The 23541-nt window shown below is 46.3% G+C and overlaps 2 protein-coding genes across 2 annotated transcripts in view; one reads left to right on the forward strand and one right to left on the reverse strand.

Annotated features, from left to right (window-relative positions):
- STIL (STIL centriolar assembly protein) overlaps positions 1-9146 on the reverse strand; it is a 90028-nt gene extending 80882 nt beyond the window's left edge. The window contains exon 1 of the mRNA XM_058442957.1: positions 8596-9146. The gene's annotated coding sequence lies outside the window, so the exon portion shown is untranslated. The remainder of the gene's footprint in view (positions 1-8595) is intronic.
- A 2959-nt stretch (positions 9147-12105) lies between these two features.
- CMPK1 (cytidine/uridine monophosphate kinase 1) overlaps positions 12106-23541 on the forward strand; it is a 31834-nt gene continuing 20398 nt past the window's right edge. The window contains exon 1 of the mRNA XM_032160777.2: positions 12106-12437. Coding sequence (XP_032016668.1) covers positions 12267-12437 — 171 coding nt within the window. The 5' untranslated portion in view covers positions 12106-12266. The remainder of the gene's footprint in view (positions 12438-23541) is intronic.

Raw genomic sequence — 23541 nt, forward strand, 5'->3', positions numbered from 1 at the left:
CGCCCGGCCTTTTTTTTTGAATTATAATGCAATAATCAATAGCTTTGGGGATCTGACCCCAACTCTGCCATTTGATTTCTCTGAGATTGATCTTCCTCATTTGCATATTGTACATTATCATAAAAAAGAGTTAATGCATAATGAGTGTGAAAGTTAAAGGGGCCACCCATATATTATTATTAGTCTAGGTGTACTGGCAACTGACATTATTAATAAATGAGCAACACATTGCCCTGTGTTCAAAGAGATTAAGGGAACTGATTTGTTAAATTAGAAAGAGAATAACGGCTGGGCGCGGTGGCTCACATCTGTAATCCCAGCACTTTGGGAGGCCGAGGTGTGCAGATCACCTGAGGTCAGCAGTTTGAGACCAGGCTGGCCAACATGGTGAAACCCTGTCTCCACTAAATATACAAAAAAATTAGCCAGGCATGGTGGCAGATGCCTGTACTCCCAGCTATTCAGGAGGCTGAGGCAGGAGAATCTCTTGAACCCGGGAGGGGAGGTTGCAGTGAGCCAAGATTGCGCCACTGCACTCCAGCCTGGGCGACAGAGCGAGACTCCGTCTCCAAAAAAAAAAAAAAAATTAGCCAGGCATGGTGGCGCACACCTGTAGTCCCAGCTACTCGGGAGGCTGAGGCAGAAGAATCGCTTGAACCCAGGAGGCCAAGGTTGCAGTAAGCCGAGATTGCGCCACTGCACTCCAGCCTGGCGACAGAGCGAGACTCCATCTCAAACAAAAACAAAGAGAATTAAGTTTAATGGAATAAAATCTACAAATGCTATACCAAGGACCTACTATACACTAAGCTTTGTGCTAGCTGGTATGGGGAGTTGAAAGGACATGATAAGCATAGAACAGGGAAGGCACAATTTTATAGGCTGTGTAATAAGAGGTAATTACCCAAAGCAAATATGAATAATTGTTAGATGACAGGCCAGTTTAAATAGACTGAAGATATATCATGCTAGTCTTTGATCTCTGTTTATATATATATGTCATTTCTTTTTTTTTGAGATGGAGTCTTGCTCTGTCACCCAGGCTGGAATGCAATGGTGCCATCTTGGCTCACTGCAATGTTCGCCTCCCAGGTTCAAGCAATTCTCCTGCCTCAGTCTCCTGAGTAGCTGGGACTACAGGCACCCACCACCACGCCCAGCTAATTTTTGTATTTTCAGTAGAGATGGGGTTTCACCATGTTGGTGAAGGCTGGTCTCAAACTCCTGACCTCAGGTGACCCACCCGCCTCGGCCTCCTGAAGTGCTGGGATTACAGGCGTGAGCCACACCGCACCTGGCCATTTATGTGTCATTTCAAGACATTGTGGAATTGCTATTACTTTTGGCCCTTACAGAGAAAAGCTACTGGTTTTATTTTTAGAATTTCCAAGTTCTTTAGTTTGCTTCACAGATAACCATTTCCAGTTTGTCATTTTTTTTTAAAGTATGAATTTGTTGCATAAACAATGTTATAACAAGAAAAAAATTATAAAAGGAAAAATTCATCCAGAATTCTATATTCTAACTGCTGTAGACTGAATATTTGTGTTCCCCACAAAATTCATATGTTGAAGTCCTAAACCTTAATATGATAGTAAGTAGGTGGAGCCTTTGGGAGGTGATTAGGTCATGATGGCAGAGCCTTCATGAATGGGATTAGTACCTTATAAAAGAAACCTCCAGAGAGCTCCCTTCTGCCCTGTGAAGTCACACGGAGAAAATGGCTGTTTATGAACCAAGATAGCAGGCCCTCACTAGATACCAAATCTGCCAGCTCCTTGATCTCTAACTTCCTAGCTTTGAGAGCTGTGAAAAATAAATTTCTGTTGTTTATAAGCTACCTGTTTATGGTATTCTGTTATAGCAACCCAAAGACATCAATTGTTTTTCCTTATTCCTTTTCAGTCTCTGTCCACATGACATGGTCTTTATGATTACACTAAGTAAATGTTCAGTGCTATAAACCTTGATGGTGCCTACTAACAGACTGGCTATGGGGATTAAAGAGCTATTGTTATCACCAGGAACAGGGAAGTTGGAATCGGTTATTTCTCCTCTTCCTGGTTCTGTTACTTATTACTGTACTAAGTTTCTCCAAACACCCAACTTTCCCTTTCTCAATTTACACTTCTAAGCTAAATTGTACTACTGATTTTTAAAAACAACTACAGCTAGGCCGGGCGCGGTGGCTCACACTTGTAATCCCAGCACTTTGGGAGGCTGAGGCGGGCGGATCACAAGGTCAGGAGATCGAGACCACGGTGAAACCCCATCTCTACTAAAAATACAAAAAATTAGCTGGGCGTGGTGGCGGGCGCCTGTAGTCCCAGCTACTCCGAGAGGCTGAGGCAGGAGAATGGTGTGAACCCGGGAGGCGGAGCTTGCAGTGAGCTGAGATCGTGCCACTGCACTCCAGCCTGGGGGACGGAGCGAGACTCCGTCTCAAAAAAAAAACAACTACAGCTTTGCTTTTAAGACACATATTTTTATTTTATTTATGTCTATTTTTTTAAAAAGATGGGGTCTCTCTCTGTCACCCAGGTGGGAGTGTAGTGGCAAGATCTCAGCTCACTGCAGCTTCAACCTCCTGGGCTCAAGTGATCCTCCCACGTCAGCCCCCTCTCCGCCCCAAGTAGCTGGGGCTACAGGCGTGCGCCACCACACCAGGCTAATTTTTGTATTTTTTGTAGAGATGGGGTTTCGCCATGTTGCCCAAAGTGGTCTCAAACTTCTGAGCTCAGGACATCTACCTGCCTTGGCCTCCCAAGGAGTCCTGGGATTACAGGCGTGAGCCACTGCACCTGGCCTCAAGAAACATATTTTTAAAGAAGATTGCTAATCTATCAACTTATGCCAAATTCCTTTTAGACACTTAAAAATCTTAGAAGAGTCAACAATTACAATTTATGTCTCAAGTCATGTTGACTTATTTTACTTATTTTTTAAAGTTTGGATTATTTGGAAAGAATACTATGATCAAATATCACATACTGGTAAATTGTCTAAAAGTATTTACTAAACTGAGCTAATGTACCATCATCCTGATTTTGCAGACAAAGAAATTACAGGTATAACCAACCTACCTAAGCTTGTAAAGTTAGCAAAGATGCTGTAAATTCAGCTAAAGACAGTCAGTCTCCCTTCACTGGTCTGCCTGCAGTTCTGCAGTATGAAGCTAAGCTCGGCTGACAAAGTCACTCCCAGGAGAGCAGTCATATCGTCTGCTGCCAGATTTGTCACATCACTTTTTTTTTTTTTTTTGAGATGGGCCAGGCGTGGTGGCTCAGAGATGGAGTCTCACTCTGTCACCCAGGCTAGAGTGCAGTGGCACGATCTCGGATCTCATCTCACTGCAACCTCCACCTCCTGGGTTCAAGCGATTCTCCTGCCTCAGCCTCCCAAGTGGCTGAGATTACAGGTGTGTACCACCACTCCCAGTTAATGTTTGTATTTTTAGTAGAGATGGGGTTTCACCATGTTGGCCAGCCTGGTCTCGAACTCCTGACCTCAGGTGATTCACCCACCTTGGCCTCCCAAAGTGATGTGATGTGGGCCAGGTGTGGTGGCTCACACCTGTAATCCCAGCACTGGGAGGCCGAGGTGGGTGGATCACCTGAGGTCAGGAGTTCGGGACCAGCCTGGCCAACATGGTGAAACCCCATCTCTACTAAAACACAAAAAATTAGCTGGGTGTGGTGGCGTGAGCCTGTAGCCCCAGCTACTGGGGAGGCTGAGGCAGGAGAATTGTTTGAACTCGGGAGACAGAGGTTACAGTGAGCCGAGATTGCGCCACTGTATTCCAGCCTAGGTGACAGAGCAAGACTGCGTCTCCAAAAAAAAAAAAAAACAAAACAAAAAAAACTATGTTTCCCTGAACTAATGTTCAGAATCTTTGAGAACAGGTCCTTTGATAAAGCCTCACAACAATAACCAAGCAAATCTGAGTAGCAGGGACCTTCATTTTAGAAACTCTATTAAGTATCAGGTTATGTGATGTACTAAGCATCACTCCAGGAAATAGATTACAATATAATAGACGGCTATGAAGGCCTGAAGACAAAGCACGCACCTAGTTGCTTAAGAGAGTGAATCATGTAACAATAACACACGGTCATGCTCTTAGTTCAATGCTGTACAAAGAGTAATCAGAGTCCCTTCCTTCATAGAGCTCTAAATCTAGTGTGGAGATACCCATAACAACATAGGCCTACAACAGAAATAACAAGGGACATGGTGGGGGAGGGTAGAAGCACAAAAGAGGTGCACCTAACCCAGGCTTAGGAGGTTTATTTATTTATTTTTTTTTTGAGATGGAGTTTCGCTCTTGTTGCCCAGGCTGGAATGCAATGGCATGTGCCTGTAATCTCAGCTACTTAGGAAGCTGAGGCAGGAGAATTGCTTGAACCCGGGAGGCGAAGGTTGCAGTGAGCCGAGATTGTGCCACTGCACTCCAGTCTGGGCGACAGAGCCAGACTCTGTCTCAATCAATCAATCAATTTTTCAAAAGAGATGGGGTCTCACCATCTTGCCCAGGCTTGTCTTGAACACCTGAGCTCAAGTGATCCTCCTGCCTTGGCCTCCTAAAGTGCTGGGATTACAGACATGAGCCACCATGCCCAACTTTTTTTCTTTTCTTTTTTTTTTTGAGACAAGGGCTCACTCTGTCATCCACGCTGAAGTGGCATGATCACGGCTCACTGCAGCCTCAACCTCCTGGGCTCAAGCAATCCTCCTGCCTCAGCTTCCTGAGTAGCTGGGATCACATCTGTCTAATTTTTCTAATTTTTTCTAAAGACATGGTCTCACTAGATTGCCCAGGCTCAAGCTGAATTCTGAAACATGAATATAACATAGGCAGCAAAGGGGAGTATTTAAGGCTGGGAAAATGAAAGTATGGGAACAGATATCTATCTCTAAGAGGCAATTATGATAAATAGGATTGATCAATGGTGACAAAGCTTATTTCCTAACCCCCTACAAAGGGTGCTAGGAACATAGATACACCCTGGGAATATTAAGCAGGTACTGAATGTATGTGAAAAGACCTAATGTACTCAATGATAAACATCTATGGGTAAGGGTGGGTTTTAAGGATAGCTCTTGCTATATATCTTTCTGAGATCAGTCTTCTGGTCTGTAATATAATATATTTTGATGGGATTTTTGTGAGTATGGAACTTTTCGTGGAGTCAGTGTTGTATAGAAATGCACATTTTAAAGTCATACATGCTGAATTTGAATTTGACTTTGTCATCTATTGCCTTGTGGGTTTTTTTTGTTGTTGTTGATTTTTTTTTTTTTGAGACAGAGTTTCACTCTTGTTGCCCAGGCTGAAGTGTCATGGCGTGATCTTGGCTCACCGCAACCTCCATCTCCCAGGTTCAGGCGATTCTCCTGCCTTAGCCTCCCGAGTAGCTGGGATTACAGGCGCCCGCCACCACACCCGGCTAATTTTGTATTTTTAGTAGAGACAGGGTTTCTCCAAGTTGGTCAGCCTGGTTTCAAACTCCCGGCCTCAGGTGATCCGCCTGCCTCAGCCTCCCAAAGTGCTGGGATTACAGGTGTGTGGTGAGTCACCGCGCCTGGCATTGCCTTGTGGTCCTGGCTCTATGTAAAATGATAGTACTAACTTCACAGCATTATGAGAATTTCATAGGCAAGGCAAGGCTGATATTTAACTAATACCCAACTGGAAAGGCTGTATTGGTGATTAAAATATTGAAACGCACAGGGCGCGGTGGCTCACGCCTGAAATCCTAGCACTTGAGGCTGAGCTGGGTGGATCACTTGAGCCCAGGAGTTTGAGACCAGCCTGGGTAACATGGCAGAATCCTGTCTCTACAAAGAGTAGAAAAATAAGCAAGGCATGGTGGTGCACACCTGTAGTCCTAGCTACTCAGGAGGTCGAGGCTAAAGTGAGCTGTGATGCGCCACTACACTCTAGCCTGGGCAACAGAGTGCGACCTCGTTTCAAAAATAAAGAAACAACAAAAATATTGAAACATTTACATATGAGTTGGCATATAGCTACTTCCCTAAGCACTTCCAGTGTCCTCCAACTCTCCCCTGGGACACACTGGACCACCCCACAATCTAGCAATTAGAAGATACCTGAGGCCAGGTGCGATGGCTCACACCTGTAATCCCAGCACTTTGTGAGGCCAAGGAGGGCAGATCACCTGAGGTCAGGAGTTCAAGACCAGCCTGACCAACATGGCAAAACCCTGTCTCTACTAAAAATGCAAAATTAGCTGGGTGTGGTGGCGCATGCCTGTAATCCCAGCTACTCAGGAGGCTGAGGCAGGAGAATTGCTTGAACCCAGGAGGTGGAGGTTGCAGTGAGCCGAGATTGCGCATTATACTCCAGCCTGGGCAACAAGAGTGAAAGTACGTCTCAAAAAAAAAAAAAGACGGTACAGAAATCTTTACAGGTATTCTGATAGATTTATTTTAAAAGTTGGAATATTATCCAAAAATTGCCTGGCACATAGTAGACTTTTTTTTTTTTTTTTGAGATGGAGTCTCGCTCTGTCACCCAGGCTGGACTGCAATGGTGTAATCTCAGCTCACTGCGACTCCGCCTCCCAGGTTCAAGTGATTCTCCTGCCTCAGACTCCTGAGCAGCTGGGATTATAGGCACCTGCCACCATGCCCAGCTAATTTGTATTTTAGTAGAGATGGGGTTTCATCATGTTGGCCAGGCTGGTCTCAAACTCCTGAGCTCAGGTGATCCACCCATCTTGGCCTCCCAAAGTGTTGGGATTAGAGGCGTAAGCCATCACAGTACACATTTAATAGATACTAATCAAATTTATTTAGCCTATAGATTCAATCTATGGATATAGTTGGGAAATGCCCCTTTACTGAGTGACATCCACTTATTCTATATATATTTATTGGGGCATACTATTATTGCATATCTGGTGGCTTACCCCTAGGTGTAATTCAATGCTTCTCTGCCACCTCCAAGGAGCACTAATATATGGCTAAGACAAAATGGATTCCTTGGAGACAAATTAGGATCAAGATGCTAAGCAGTAGACCTTGCACTGTGGACAAGCAGCAGGGTTGAATTTTCAAGCATCAGTGTAGTATTGTGTCTTTTATTAATTCCACGTCCTCGGCTTGGCTCCATGTGACCGCCAGTGTGATAAAATAGGCCCAAAGCTACTTGGAGATCCTAGCTTCCTTGGCTTATTTCTCTTTTTGAGTGTTCCTGTTGATCTGGTCTAGCTTGCCAGGGAGGAGTCTAAGAGAGGGAAGGTCATCTAGGCCTGCCTTGATTATACAAGAGAGTTTTCTCTAAGCTCTATAAGGTCCATCTCAGTTTACTAAATCTAAGGTTCCACAGAGGGCTTTTGGACCCTGTAGCAACTTTAAAACATGGCACCAAAATTCCTGACACTCCTCTTGAGAAGTAGGGCCTATGTACCCTCTCCTTGAATCTGGGCTCTGTGTGTGGTTGACTGCAAGAATATGGTGAAAGAAGAGTTGCTGTGGCAGTTTCTAAACCCAGGTTTTAAAAACTGGCAGGTTCTACTCCCCATTACTCTTGAAGAGTAACATTTAGCCATCATGCTGTAAAAAGAAACCTAAGCAACTCATGGTAAACCCCATGGTCTTTAGGGAAAGAGGGTTTCCACAATGTTAGGGAGAGCCAAGAAAAATTTAAATAGTGTATTTTCCAGCTTCCCGTCTCTACACCAAAATTAAGTATTGACACAAGAGGAAAAAATTATCCTCTGTCAGCCATGTGAATGAGCCTTCTTGGGTATGGATCCTCCAGCCTTCAGCCGAGCTGCCCCAGCTGATGCCATGTGGGATGAAGATGAGCTGTCCCCACTGAGCCCAGCCCAATTTTCAGGTAATAGGCAAAATAAATGTTTCTTGTTTTGGCTGGGCGCCGTGGCTCACGCCTGTAATCCCAGCACTTTGGGAGGCTGAGGCGGGCGGATCACTTGAGGTCAGGAGTTTGAGACCAGCCTGGCCAACATGGTGAAACCCCGTCTCTACTAAAAATACAAAAATTAGCCAGGCATGGTGGCTGTAATCCCAGCTACCCAGGAGGCTGAGGCAGGAGAATCGCTTGAAACCTGGGAGGCGGAGGTTGCAGTGAGCTCAGATCGTGCCACTGCACTCCAGCCCAGGCGACAGAGCAAGACTCCATCTCAACAATAACAACAAAAGGCAGGGCTTGGTGGCTCACGCCTGTAATCCCAGCGCTTTGTGAGGCCGAGGCAGGCAGATGACCTGAGGTCGGGAGTTCGAGACTAGCCTGACCAACATGGAGAAACCCCGTCTCTACTAAAAATACAAAAAAATTAGCCCGGCATGGTGGTGCAGGCCTGTAATCCCAGCTACTTGGGAGGCCGAGGCAGGAGAATCGCTTGAACCCGGGAGGCAGAGGTTGTGGTGAGCCGAGATTGTGCCATTGCACTCCAGCCTGGGCAACAAGAGTGAAACTCTGTCTCAAAAAAAAAAAAAAAGAATGTTTCCTGTTTTCAGTCATTGATTTGGGAATGGCTGTTTTGTAGCAATAGGTAACCGGAACAGACTCAAAGGGCCAACCAGTCGTAAAGTGTTTTTTTGCCTCACCTTGTCATTCCTGGAAATGACTCCCTGGAAAACCCTCGGCAGAGATGGGTGTTTGGGTTTCAGTTTTTAGAAATCTTTCCGCATTAATATTTTTCTTAGTTGCCTAACATAACTGGCAGAAGGAGACAGGCAAGGAGTAGGACATTAAGTAGTCAACCAATTGTAGTCATAATTATTCAGAAAGATTTTTTTCTCTGTGAAAAAAAAGTCACCACATATTGCTTTAAGTAGGTATACAAGGAAGTTTCAGACCCAAACCCCTGTGTGGAATCCTTAGTTCTGGTGTTCTATCATGGAAACAACAAAGACTGTCTTTTTGTCTCTGGCCCAAGGCCTTCACTAAAAGTATGCCAATAGCTTCCTAGCCCTTTTTCTCACAGACACCATATCCTTAAGATCTTTTAACTCTAATTGTGTGAACAAAGGAAAAGAAGGCACATTTGTTTTGGTATGGCCTTTTTCATACTCCTGCTACCCACTCCCAATATGACCGATTGTTCTTGTTCTTGGCTGCCCACGTCCTAGCTCCTCCTCCCCAGAAGCTGAAGGGTTTGGAGCCTTCTTCTTTTTTTTTGAGACAGAGTCTCGCTCTGTCGCCAGGCTGGAGTGCAGTGGTACGATCTCAGCTCACTGCAACCTCCGCCTCCTGGGTTCAAGCAATTCTCCTGCCTCAGCCTCCCAAGTAGCTGGGATTACAGGCATGCACCACCACACCCAGCTAATTTTGTATTTTTAGTAGAAACGGGGTTTCACCATGTTAGCCAAGCTGGTTTTCAACCTCAGGTGATCCGCCCGCCTCGGCCTCCCAAAGTGCTGGGATTACAGGCATGAGCCACTGCACCCGGCCATGTTTTTTATGTGACAATTCACATAGCTAAACCTGGGTCCCTGTTTTTGTATAGCCTTCAAGCTCAAAATAATGTTCACATTTTAAAATGGATTTTAAAAATAAAAAGAAATAATATTTTGAGACACATGCAAATTATATAAATTCAAATTTCAGTAGCCATAGAAAAATGTCTTGTTTTTGTTTTGAGACAGGGTCTGGCTCTGCTGCCCAAGCTAGAATGCAGTAGCATGATCTTGGCTCACTGGAATTTGCACCTCCTGGGCTCAAGGGCTCCTCCCACCTCAGCCTCCACCTCCTGGGCTCAAGGGATCCTCCCACCTCAGCCTCCCATCTCAGCCTTCCGAGCAGCTGGGACTACAGGTGCACACCACCACCTGTAGTGTAGTGTAGGCCTGGCTGGGTGTGGTGGCTCATGCCTGCCATCCCAGCACTTTGGGAGGCCAAGGCAGGAGGATCACTTGAGCCCAGGAGTTCAAGACCAGCCTGGACAACATGGTGAAACCCCCTCTCTACTAAAAATACAAAAATTAACCAGGCGTGGTGGCAGGTGCCTGTAATACCAGCTACTTGGGAGGCTGAGGCAGAAGAATCGCTTGAACCTGGTAGGTGGAGGTTGCAATGAGCCAAGATGGCACCAATGCATTCCAGCTTGGGTGACAGAGTGAGACTCCATCCCCCCCCCAAAATTTTTTTTTCCAGCTGTGATAATCCAAAATATCCCATTCTCCTTTCTGTGGTGGGAAGGAAAAGGTAGAAGTTGTGGAGAGGAAAGAGGTAGAAATTAAAGGGAGAACGGAAAAGAAGGGCAAACAAAGGCAAGTAGGTGAGGAGAAGGACAGGAAAAGAGACAGGGAGAAGGGAGGGACTTATAAATGGGAAAAGAAGGGTAAGAAGGATGGGAATAAGTAAAAACAACAACAACAAAAAGAAAGCAAGGAGAGAGAGTGGAGATGGGGAAGAGCCAGAAAATGCTGAGTGAGCTAAGAAAGGACCACCAAAAGAAAAAGGAGAATGGGGGTGGTCAGACAGAGGGCTATACCACTATCTTCCTCTCCTGTTTGCTTTCATTTACTAACGTCCTGGTCACTCTGCCCTAAACAGTTTAGTTCCGTTCCCATAGTCTCTGTTCACTCCAGCACTATCTGACTTGAACTTGTACCTGTATGACAAATCTAATACCCTGGACTCTTAGTTCTAAAAACAGGGCATGCATTCTGCCTCAGCCTTCCATTCCCACGGTCTCACCCTAGACCTTGGCATCATCAGAAACTCACAAGCTGGGACATTTCAATTCCAAATATCCCACTCAGACCAGCAGCATCTATACTGCCAGGGCACTTGCTCATATACCGCACTGCAACCTTTCTTGGGCCAATGCTCTAAGACGTTGGTCCCTTTCCCCACCACCCTCCAACCCCTCCACTACCAGGCTTCATGTGCCATTATTTGCTTTCCTGTATGGTTTTGATTCTACAGACAGCATCATAAACATTCTCTTGCAAACACTCTCATCACTTGGCCCCCTCTCTCTGTTGTACTTGCCAGGCAAAATCCCAACCCTCAGTAAATGCAACAAGTTGCCTTCTCTGCCTGTGCCTGAATGGCCAAACATCTTAAATTATTTTGAATCCGTTACCTCAAATATCAAATGAGCTCTTAACGTTGGCCAGAAGGCCTTTTAAAGGCCTGTATGCACCAAGGCTCAGTTCTTGAACTTCTCCTTTTCTTTTCCCTTAAGATTTTTCCCTAATGAATGGGGCAGGCGAAAGGAGTTAAAGGGCTTCCATTGCAGTTAGAATACAGCCTAAATTCCTTTCCATAACCAAAAGTCCTGATCTGCCACCGACCTCACTTTCTCAACTTTTCACCTTCCATTCTCCCCTCATTTAACTCAGCCCTGGTCTCACTGTCACTGGCCTTTTTTCTTTTCTTTTTTTTTTTTTTTGAAGCAGTCTCATTGTCACCTAGACAGGAGTGCAGTGGTGCTATTATGGCTCCTAGGCTCAAGTGAACATCCCAGTAGCTGGGATCACAGGCACGGGTCACGGAGCCCGGCTTTTAAATTTTTGGTCGAGACGGGGTCTCGTCATGTTGTCCAGGCTGGTCTCGAACTCCTGGGCTCAAGCGATCCTCCTGCCTCAGCCTCCCAAAATGTTGGGATTACAGGCGTGAGCCACCGCGCCCAGCCAGGCCTTCCTTCAATTGCTTTAACATGCCAAGCCAACTTAGATTTTTTGCACATGCTTTTCTTTGTGGGACACTCTATCCTGGTGTTTGCCAGGTTTCGCTCTTTTCTATCCTTTTGTCTTGGCTTGAATGTCACCTCTTCTGAAGCCTTCTCTGGCGACCCTGGCCATCTTATGTCCTACTTGTTATTTCTTCAAAATCGTACTGCCTTTTGTATGTACTGGTGTTTACTCATTCACACTGGCTACCTCCCCATACCTCACTGGCTGGAATGGAAACTCACTGCGAGCAGAGACAATGGGTTTTGCTCTCCCGCAGATCACGTCCCAGCCTCCAGCTCAGCACCAGACACTTGGGGGCGCAGGATAAAATATCTGCGGTCAGAAAGCACTAATAACCACCCAAGGAGTGGAGGAAAGCTGGCGTGGACCGCACCAGTGTCGCCGAAACGCCGCCGCCGCATGAAGCTCCTCCCCTTCCGACAGCGCCGCGGACGCCTGGGCAGCCACGGCGGCGGGGCCGCGGCAGGCGCCGGCTCAGCCCGCCCATTTCTCCCGCCGCCTCCCCGCCCCGCCCCGCCCCGCGCCGCGCCGGCCGCTGTCAGCTCCCTCAGCGCCCGGCCAAGGCGCGGTGTATGCTGAGCCGCTGCCGCAGCCGGCTGCTCCACGTCCTGGGCCTTAGCTTCCTGCTGCAGACCCGCCGGCCGATTCTCCTCTGCCCTCCACGTCTCATGAAGCCGCTGGTCGTGTTCGTCCTCGGCGGCCCCGGCGCCGGCAAGGGGACCCAGTGCGCCCGCATCGTCGAGGTGAGGCCCGGGCAGCAGGCGGGCTCCTTGGGGCTTCACGGGACGCGGGCCGGCCTGTCCCGCCGCCCATGGTCCGCGCCCCCCCCGGAGTCGCCGAGCCGCAGACTACGAGTCCCGGCGGCCACCGCGCCGCCCGCGTGGCAGTGGCCGAGGGCCGCCGGCGCGCGGCATGCCGGGACTCGTAGTCCGCGCCCGCCCGCCTTGGGGGGCACCGCTTGAGGTCGCTTTGTTCCTGCTCCCCTTCTTTTCTTACATTTTGGGGACCAGATTCGTCTCTAGAGTGGGCTGGGAGAGGAATCCCGGAGGCCAACCTTTGGGGGTCCCCCAGCGCGCAGAGGTTAGCGTGTCGCTGAGCATGTGGCGGGTGAAGGCAGCAGGAGTGCGGATTTGGGTTAGAGGCCGTGTGCGCCCACAGTTGCCTGAAGGGGAGACCTATTTTTCTTCGCGCCTTCCCTCTGGTTCTCTAAACTCCGCACTGTCACCTAACCTGTCTTTACCCTAGAAAGGAGCCCCGTGGGGCGGGGTGTTATTTTAGGCGTGCTGTGGGCTGCCGCTGGCACTCTCGAGCCCCGTCCCCGCAAGCTTTAGGGCGGGGCCAGCCCTGAGGCTCGGCCCGGGTCGGGGATGGGGAAAGCCGGGAGTGCTGTTCTGAGATCAAGCGTCAACCTTTGGCCCTGCTGCCAACTCACGCTCGGCCCTCGGTCACTTCCTGTCTCCCAGCCTCAGTTAGCCCTTGTAATACAGTAAAAAGAGTCTCTGAACCCAGATTTTCTCAGGATATAAAACACCTCCCAAATGTAAAATGCTGTTACTTTTTTTTTTTTTTTTTTTTTTTTGCTTTAAGACAGGTTACCAGTTTAATTCTTTTAACAATTTTTGGGCTAGATATATGGTTGATTAGCTGCATTGACACTGTGGGAAAAAAAAGGCTTCATGGACAGTCTGGGGAATACTTGCGAAAGAAGGAAAACAAGATATCTAGAAACAGAAGAGGAGACCATTGGTGGCCTCTAGTGAAATCACTCTGAAACTCTAACCAACAAAAGTTTTTTTGACCTAGAACTTCTAATTTCCTCCTCTTCTAGGATATGGCCAATATTAGCATTGATTGGGCTTTTGCTTCTCTCCTTATATGTTCATAACAATCAACTCCTGTCCTGTATTTTATTCCCTAAATAGCATCCAGAGAAAGTTAGATGAGTTCAACAAGTCATTATGTGTTGTACAGATGTATTTATAAATATTGATCATTTTGCCGGGCGCTGTGGCTCACTCCTGTAATCCCAGCACTTTGGGAGGCCGAGGCTGGCGGATCACGAGGTCAGGAGTTCGAGACCAGCCTGGCTAACATGGCGAAACGTCGTCTCTACTAAAAATACAAAAATTAGCCTGGCGTGGTGGCGGGCGCCTGTAATCCCAGCCACTCCGAAGGCTGAGGTAGGAGAATCGCTTGAAACCGGAAGGCGGAGGTTGCGGTGAGCCGAGATGGGCGAAAGAGCGAAACTCCGTCTAAAAAAAAAAAAAAAAAAAAAATCATTTTAGGTGTCAAAGTGGAAATAGTCCAACTAAAAAATACATTTACATCCTCTTAAAAATTTTTTTTGTTGTTGGTTCTCTTTACTTTCTTTTGTTGTTTTTTTGTTTTTGAGACCGTCTCACTCCGTCAGCAGGCTGGAGTGCAGTGGTGCGATCTCGGCTCACTGCAACCTCCGCCTCCCAGGTTCAAGCGATTTCCTGCCTCAGCCTCCTGAATAGCTGGGATTACAGGCGTGCGCCACCACGCCTGGCTAATTTTTGTATTTTTGGTAGAGACGGGGTTTCACCATGTTGGCCAGCCTGATCTCAAGCTCTTGACCTCGTGATCTGCCTGCCTCAGCCTCCCAAAGTGCTGGGATTACAGGCATGAGCCACCGTGCCTGGCCTTGTCACTTGTCTTTTAAAAAGTAAAGAGCCTGGCCACTGCACTCCAGCCTGGGTGACAGAGCAAGACTCTGTCTCAGAAATAAATAAATAAATAAATAAATGGCAAGTGAAAAGTGGGAGTGATTTCAAATTTTTGTTTAATATATGTGATCTCTCTTAAATAGCATGATAGGGGAAGGGGCAAAGACTTTAGAGTCAAAGAGATATAGGTTCAAACCCTGACTCTGCCATTTACTGTTTCTCTAGGCCCAGAGATGTTGTTACCTTTAGTTCCCTGTGGAAAGGGAAAACATAGAAATGGCTATTTTGTATGGTATTTGTGAATATTAAATGAGGTAAAATATCTGGCACACAGAGACAGATGCAAATAATTTTTTTCTCCACTTTAAACTTCTGATCTTATTACCTCTACTTTAAACTTCCTGACCTTATTATATTGGTTATTTTTATTGGTGGGTTTTGTTGTTGTTGTTTGTTTTGAGATCGAGTCTCTCTGTGTCACCCAGGCTGGAGTGCTGTGGCACCATCTTGGCCCACTCCTACCTCTGCCTCCTGGGCTCAAGCCATCCTCTCACCTCAGTCTCCCAGGTACCTGGGATGACAGGTGTGCACCACCACTGTTTGCTAACTTTTTTTTAGTTTTTGTAGAAACGAGGGCTCACTATATTGCCCAGGCTGGTCTCGAACTCCCAGACTCAAGGGATCTTACTGCCTTGGCTTCTCAAAAGTTGGCATTACAGGCATGAGCCGCCACGCCTGGCCTGGTTATTTTTATTGCAAAGTAGTATTTTTCTTTTAAATTACTTTATGCATGTTATATTTGAATGCATTTAAATACAGTATGCTGTTTCTGAATCATAATATGCCTTTAAAATATCCATACCTACACTACACTGGTTAAAACATAATCTACACATTCTGGGCTGGGCGCAGTAGCTCACGCCTGTAATCCCAGCAGTTTGGGAGGCCGAGGCGGGTGTATCACGAGGTCAGGAGATTGAGACCATCCTGGCTAACAAGGTGAAACCCCGTCTCTACTAAAAATACAAAAATTAGCCGGGCGTGGTGGCAGGCGCCTGTAGTCCCAGCTACTCGGGAGGCTAAGGCAGGAGAATGGCGTGAACTGGGGCGGCACAGCTTGCAGTGAGCCAAGATCATGCCACTGCACTCCAGCCTGGGCGACAGAGCGAGATTCCGTCTCAAAAAAAAAAAAATAATTAAAAAAAATAAATAAATAAGTAAATGAAATAATAATCTACACATTCTGCAATTATTCTTTATTCTGTTCAGTAATGGCAAATAATGTTTTAAACTTGTTAATTATCAGTTACAAGATTCCATGATGAGATATATTCTGTAATGTATTATATTATTAAGATTTCAACAATTATTTGACCTTAAACTGTTATCTTCTTTAATGAAAATGTCTTCTCTTGAGTCTAGTTGCCATAAACTTTATTAAGCTGTCAATCAACTAATTCCAAATAGTTTATAATTTAGCAATTGCTGTTCCCTAGCTGGCTAGACAGACACTGGAATATCATCTTTTTTTTTTTTTTTTTTTTTGAGATGAAGTCTCACACTGTCGGCCGGGCTGGTGTGCGGTGGGCCAATCTCGGCTCGCTGCAGCCTCCATCTTCCGGGTTCAAGCAATTCTCTGCCTCAGCCTCCTGAGTGGCTTGGACTACAGGCGCGCACCACCATGCCCGGCTAATTTTTGTATTTTTATTAGAGACGGGGTTTCACTATGTTGGCCAGGCTGGTCTGGAACTCCTGACCTTGTGATCCGCCAACCTCAGCTTCCCAAAGTGCTGGGATTACAGGTGTGAGACATCGTGCCCGGCCTGGAATATGTATTGTTAGTGAAGTCAGCGGTATGTTGTTTTTTTCCTTTGTGAATCTCTTTATTTTGACTCAATATTTTATTATACAGGCAATTATAAACTAAATTCCAAAATAATGTAATTTTTGGAGGTTTTTTTTCCTGTAGGAAAAAAAGTATATAAATCCACGTTAAATTCTCCAATTAATCTGGCTGAAGCTAATGCAGCTCACAGGGCACCTGAAATTGTTACTTTAGTGTGTTGATTTCCAACTCAGGCTGCCAGAAGTACATATTTGAGTCCTAGCTACAGAATCTTCAGTTGACAGGAAGAGAAGAAAAAGAGAAAACCAAAAACCCTTAGGGATATCTTGCTCTCTAAGGCACTGAAATTAGTGAAGTGGGTGTTGTTAGAGGGAAGCTGGTATTTTTTCTCTGGAGGTGAATTCTGCTCTGCAGATTGCTCCTGGAGACCTAGAGAAGGTAAAGGCAAATCTGATACAGTGTCTTCTGAAAGTGTTCTGTACTGGGAAGGAAAGATTGGAGGGAGGTTTTGGGATTGATTTTGCACATTTGTTTGTACTGATGTTTATCAGTTTTGTTTGCTTTTCTCCTTCCTTCCTTCCTTCATTCCCTCCCTCCCTCCCTCTCTCCTTCCCTCCCTCCCTCTCTCCTTCCCTCCCTCCCTCTCTCCTTCCCTCCCTCCCTCCTTCCTGTTCTTTTTCTTCTTCTTTTCTTTTTTTACCAAATATCCAGACTTGAAGGAGAATTTGTTTTCTTTTCTTTTTTTTTTTTTTTTTGAGACGGAGTCTCGCTGTCGCACAGGCTGGAGTACAGTGGCGCGATCTCGGCTCACCGCAAGCTCCATCCCCTGGGGTTCACGCCATTCTCCTGCCTCAGCCTCCACAGTAGCTGGGACTACGCCCGCCACCTCGCCCGGCTAATTTTTTGTACTTTTAGTAGAGACGGGGTTTCACCGTGTTAGCCAGGATGGTCTCGATCTCCTGACCTCGCGATCCGCCCGCCTCGGCCTCCCAAAGTGCTGGGATTACAGGCGTGAGCCACCGCGCCCGGCCGTTTTATTTTCTAGTTGTTTGTAAATCTGTATCCTCTATTACTGAATTTGTTTTTGAAAATGAGCTATTTTCTAAATCAGTGTGATACTTAAAGTTTCCAGATGGAATTATTGTGCAATAATTTATTTCTAAAATCATGATGGGAATACTGTGTCATTCTTGAATTTTTAAAATTAAGCTTTATTTGTATTTGTTGTTTTAGCCCAAATGAAATTGTCAGTGTAACCTAAATTTATATTTGAAAATAACCACCATTTTACATGCATTAGTTGGAAGAAATATTTAAATCTCTCTTTTAAAGATTGTGAACATTTTGCTTACATAAAAAATTATGACTAAAGCTTATAACCATGCCAAATTGCTTTCTGTAGCACCCAGAAAACTTTTTTTTTTTTTTTTGAGAGAGAGGGTCTCACTCTGTTGCCCAGGCTGAAGTACAGTGGCGTGACCTCGGCTCACTGCAACCTCCGCCTCCTGGGTTCAAGAGATTATCCTGCCTCAGCCTCCCGAGTAGCTGGGACTACAGACACATGCCACCATGAATGCCATGTTGGCCAGGCTGGTCTCGAACTTCTGACCTCAGGTGATCCACCTGTCTCAGCTTCCTAAAGTGCTGAGATTACAGGCATGAGCCGTTGCGCCTGGTCTCACCCAGAAAGCATTTTATCATCTGTGTCAACTTCCTCCAGGGCCTGTGTGGGTAACTCTTACTTTGCCTGGTCATCCTACTTACTGCACTTCGAAAAAGTTTTAGATGATAATTGACTTTAAGCATGTATACATCAGAAACTTGATTTCATTTATCTTTGTGTCCCCAGTGTTGAACATTGTGCCTGACACATAGTAACTGCTTATTAAGTACTTATTGAATTATAAGTTGAATATGTTGGATTCATAGAGTTTTATTGTTTGTCCTGAAGATGTAAAATTTTTAAAAATTCGATCCCCAGAGGGCGCTCCAGTGGCGGTTGGCGCTCCCATTTTCAGGACCAGAAGTGTTTGAATGTCTTCTTCTGATTTCTTTTTCTTTCTTCTTTTCCTTTTTTTTTTTTTTTTTTAAGACGGAGCCTTACTCTGACGCCCAGACGGGAGTGCAGTGGCATGATCTTGACTCACCGCAGCCTCCGCTTCCCGGGTTCAAGCGATTCTACTGCCTCAGCCTCCTGAGTAGCTGGAATTACAGGCGCCCACCACAACGCGTGGCTAATTTTTGTATTTTTAATAGAGATGGGGTTTCACCATAATGGCCAGGCTGGTCTCAAACTCCTGACCACAGGTGATCCGCCTGCCTCAGCCTCCCAAAGTGCTGGAATTATAAGCATGAGCCACTGCACCTGGCTGCCCTCTTCCCTCCCCTCCCCTTCCTTCCCCTCCCCTCCACTCCACTTCCCCTTTCTTTCTTATTTATTTATTTATTTGAGACGAGCTCTCCCTCTGTTGACCAGGATGCAGTGCAGTGGCACAGTCGTGGCTCATTCTCACTGCAGCCTCCACCTCCCAGGCTCAACTGATCTTTCCACCTCAGCCTCCCAAATTGCTAGGTCTACAGGTGCATGCCACCATGCCCAGCTAATTTTTTTTATTTTGTAGAAATGGGGTCTCCCCAGAGTGAGACTCCGTCTCAAAAAAAAAGTCTCAAAAGAAAACACAAATCTTCCCTGTACTTGTCATTTATTCAGAAAACATTTTTTGAGAGCCAGGCACTGTGATATTGGTTGTTGAGTTGAGTAAGAAGATACAGATGAGCCAGTTGCAGTGGCTCACGCCTGTAATCCCAGCACTCTGGGAAGCCAAGGTGCAAGAATCACTTGAGCCAAGGAGTTCAAGACCAGCCTGGGAAACATATCAAAAGCCCATCCCTGCATGGTGGCGGGCGCCTCTAGTCCAGCTACTGGGGAGGCTGAGGCAGGAGAATGGCATGAACCCGAGAGGCGGAGCTTGCAGTGAGCCGAGATCGCGCCACTGCACTCCAGCCTGGGCGACAGAGAGAGACTCCGTCTTAAAAAAAAAAAAAAAGCCCCATCTCTACAAAAAATTAGCTGGGCCTGGTGGTGTGTGCCTGTGGTCCCAGTTACTTGAGAGGCTGAGGTGGGATAATCACCTGAGCAGGAGAAGTCAAGGCTGCAGTAAGACATGATCACGCCACTGCGCTTCAGCCTGGGCAACAGAGCAAGACCATGTCTTAAAAAAAAAAGATGACAGACCCTGCTGCCAAAAGTTTACAATGTAGTGAGGAAACAAGGAAATTACTTGGTGATGACTACAGGATAGAATGATTAATCCTATGATATAAATATACCATTTAGGGACATTTAGGGAAGGGACATCTAAATGTCAGTTTAATGAGTCAGGGAGGGCTTCCCAGAGGAGGTGATGTGTATGAGCTCAATTTTGAAGGACAGTGGGAAAGAAGCAGCTGGGAGATGGAAAACGCTTAAAGCAGTTATCCTTGTATAGGGTTACTGGAGGATTCAATTCTGAGTAAAATGTGAGAGAGTAAACTGACATAAGTGAGGCTGACACAAAAAAACACTCCCTTGAATGCAAACAGATATGAAAGAACTTTGCAGATATTAAAGTTTAACTGTAAATTTTTTTTTCTTTTCTTTCTTTTTTTTGAGATGGAGACTCACTCTGTCACCCAGGCTGGAGTGCAGTGGCACAGTCTCGGCTCACTGCAACGTCCACTTCCCGGGTTCAAGCGATTCTCCTGCCTCAGCCTCCCAAGTAGCTGGGATTACAGGCGCCCACCACCATACCTGGCTAATTTTTGTATTTTTAGTAGAGATGGGGTTTTACCATGTTGGCCAGGCTGGTCTCGAACTCCTGACCTCAGGTGATCTGCCTGCCTCACCTTCCAAAGTTCTGGGATTACAGGTGTGAACCACCATGCCCAGCCTAACTGTAAATTATTTCAAAACTGTTTATCTTTTAGTTTTGCCTCCCTAAGTAGAGTGTAGTGTCTTTAAGGGTGGGGACCCTGTCTTTTCCCTCTCATTTCAGTACATGTTTTTCATTTATTTATTTATTTATTTTTACAAGGACTCTGGCTCTGTTGCTCAGGCTGGAATGCAGTGGTGCGATATCGGCTCATTGCAACCTTTGCCTCCCGGGTTCACGTGATTCTCCTGCCTCAGCCTCCCGAGTGGCTGGGCTTATAAGCGTGCACCACCATGCCCGGCTAATTTATTGTATTTTTAGCAGAGATGGAATTTCACCATGTTGCCCAGGCTGGTTTCAAACTCCCGACCTCAGGTTATCCGCCCACCTCAGCCTCCCAAAGTTTTGGGATTACAGGCGTGAGCCACCACGCCTGGCCTTCGTTCTGCTACATGGTTTTTGAAATGCCTTAGTCATCCTTCAGATCTTAGCTTAAAGACTCTCAAATGTTCTCAGTTTATGATGCCCTTAGTGTCTCAGGTTTTTTTTTATAGACATTCTAGTGCAAAAGAAATACCTAACAGCTATATTAAGTAAGTAATTAGGTCCAAACAATACTTAAGAAGTATTTTCTAACAAGTTAGTAGCTGTTTGAAGAAACGATACATAGAAATTAGGAGAAAAAAAGTAGCAATTTAATTTCTTTTTTTTTTTTTTTTTTTTGAGACGGAGTCTCACTCTGTTGCCCAGGCTGGAGTGCAGTGGCACGATCTTGGCTCACTGCAAGCTCCGCCGCCTGGTTCACACCATTCTGTGTCAGCCTCCCAAGTAGCTGGGACTACAGGTGCCCACCACCACGTCCGGCTAATTTTTTGTATTTTTAGTCGATCTCCTGACCTTGTGATCCCCCCACCTCGTCCTACCAAAGTGCTGGGATTACTGGCTTGAGCCACCGTGCCTGGCCTTTTTTTTTTCTTTTGAGATGGAGTTTCGCTCTTGTTGCCCAGGCTGGAGTACAATGACTTGATCTTGGCTTACTGCAACCTCCACCTCCCAGGTTCAAGCAATTCTCCTGCCTCAGCCTCCTAAGTAGTTGGGATTACAGGCATGTGCCACCATGCCCAGCTAATTTTGTATTTTTAGTAGAGATGGGGATTCACCATGTTGGTCAGGCTGGACTCCTGACCTCAGGTGATCCACCCGCCTTGGCCTACTAAAGTGCTGGGATTAGAGGTGTGAGCCACAACGCCTGGCCTTTTTTTTTTTTTTTTTTCTTTTTTTGAGACAGAGTCTCACTCTGTCACCCAGGCTGGAGTGCAGTGGCACCATCTTGGCCCACTGCAACCTCTGCCTCCCGGGTTCAAGAGATTCTCCTGCCTCAGCCTCCCGAGTAGCTGGGACTATAGGTGCCCGCCACCACGCCCGGCTAATTTTTGTATTATTAGTAGAGATGGGGTTTCACCATGTTGGCCAGGCTGGTCTCGAACTCCTGACCTCGTGATCTGCCAGCCTCGGCCTCCCAAAGTGCTGGGATTACAGGCGTGAGCCACTGCGCCCAGCCTAATTTCATTCTTAAGTAACCACACTTACTAATGAAATGTATATGCCTGTTGTGCACTGTTTCTCATACGTTGGAATCAGATTGGACACTTCCACCTGCATTTCTTATTAATTTTATCTCCCTTTCTGTTTTCTTTCTCTCTCTCTCTTTTTTTTTTTTCTTTTTTGAGTCGGAGTTTCACTCTGGCACCCAGGCTTGAGTGCAATGGCGTGATCTCGACTCACTGCAACCTCAGCCTCCTGGGTTCAAGCGATTGTCCTTTCTCATCCTCCCAAGTAACTGGCACTACAGGCGTGCGCCACCATGCCCGGCTACTTTTTATATTTTTAGTAGAGAAGGGGTTTCACCATGTTGGCCAGGCTGGTCTCAAACCTCAGACCTCAGGTGATCGCCTGCCTTGGCCTCCCAAAACGCTGGGATTACAGGCATGAGCCACCGTGCCCGGCCTGTTTGTTTGCCTTTCCCTCCCCCTCCTCATCTCTCCTCCTCCCTCCTCTCTCCTCTCCTCCCCTTGCCTTCCCTTCCCCATGTGATTCTCCTGCCTCAGCCTCCCAAATAACTGGGATTACAGGCGCCTACCACCATACCCGGCTAATTTTTGTATTTTTAGTAGAGACGGGTTTCACCACGTTGGTCAGGCTGGTCTTGAACTCCTGACCTCAGATGATCCACCCTCCTCGGCCTCCCAAAATCTTGGGATTATAGGCATGAGCCATTGTCCCTGGCCTATTTTATTTTTTATTTTCTTTCTTTCCCTTTCTCCTTCCGTTCCGCCCTCCCTCCCTTCCTTCTTTCCTTCTTTCCTTTTTTCCTTCCTTCCATTCATTCATTCTCTCATTCATTCACTTTGTTGCCCAGGCTGGAGTGCAGTGGCACAATCATAGCTCATTGCAGCCTCCAACTCCTGGACTCAGGCAATCCTCCCACCTCAGCCTCATGAGTAGCTGGGACTACAGGCACATCACACCATACCTCTCTAATGTTTAACATTCTTGTAGAGAGAGGTCTCATTAGGTTGCCCAGGCTGGTCTTGAACTCCTGGCCTCAAGCAGTCCTCCTGCCTCAGCCTCCCCAAATGCTGAGATTACAGGCATGAGCTGCTGTGCCTGTCTCACATTAATTTTCATGTGATACTTGTTTTTATCACAGCAACAGCCAATAAAAAATCAGCCTCACAAAGATATGATGTCATTGAAAGGAATGTACATGATCTTGTTGTTGTTGTGGTTTTTGGTTTTTGTTGTTGTGGTTTTTGGTTTTTGTCGTTGTTGAGACAGAGTCTCACTCTGTAATCCAGGCTGGAGTGCAGTGGTGCAATCTCAGCTCACTGCAACCTGTGTCTCCCAGGTTCAACGGAATCTCCTGCCTCAGCCTTCTGAGTAGTTAGGACTACAGGCATGCGCCGTCACCATGCCTGTCTAATTTTTGTATTATTAGTAGAGACGGCGTTTCACCATGTTGGCCAGGGTGGTCTTGAGCACCTGACTTCAAGTGATCTGCCTGTCTCAGTCTCCCACAGTGCTGGGATTACAGGTGTGAGCTATCATGCCCGGTCTATGATCTTAAGTTGAAAATTAACTATCTTGTGTTCACTTAGTGTCACATTGACTATTGCTGTGTTTCCTTTAAAAAATTAAACCCAGGGCACTATTGTGCATTTGCTGTACCACATTCCAGTTTAGATGCTTAATGCAAAAGGATTGTAATCACTGAAGACCTCCAAAAGTCACATAGGAGTACAGTATTTTAACAGGTAACTTTCTGAATTGAAATCCAGAGGATTAGAGAAATCAATCTAGTAGTGGGACTTTTTGTCCAGGTTAGAGAGAGAAAGGATGGGGA

This window comes from Hylobates moloch, unplaced genomic scaffold (genome assembly GCF_009828535.3).
Source record: "Hylobates moloch isolate HMO894 unplaced genomic scaffold, HMol_V3 SCAFFOLD_8, whole genome shotgun sequence".
Taxonomy (NCBI): Eukaryota; Metazoa; Chordata; class Mammalia; order Primates; family Hylobatidae; genus Hylobates; species Hylobates moloch.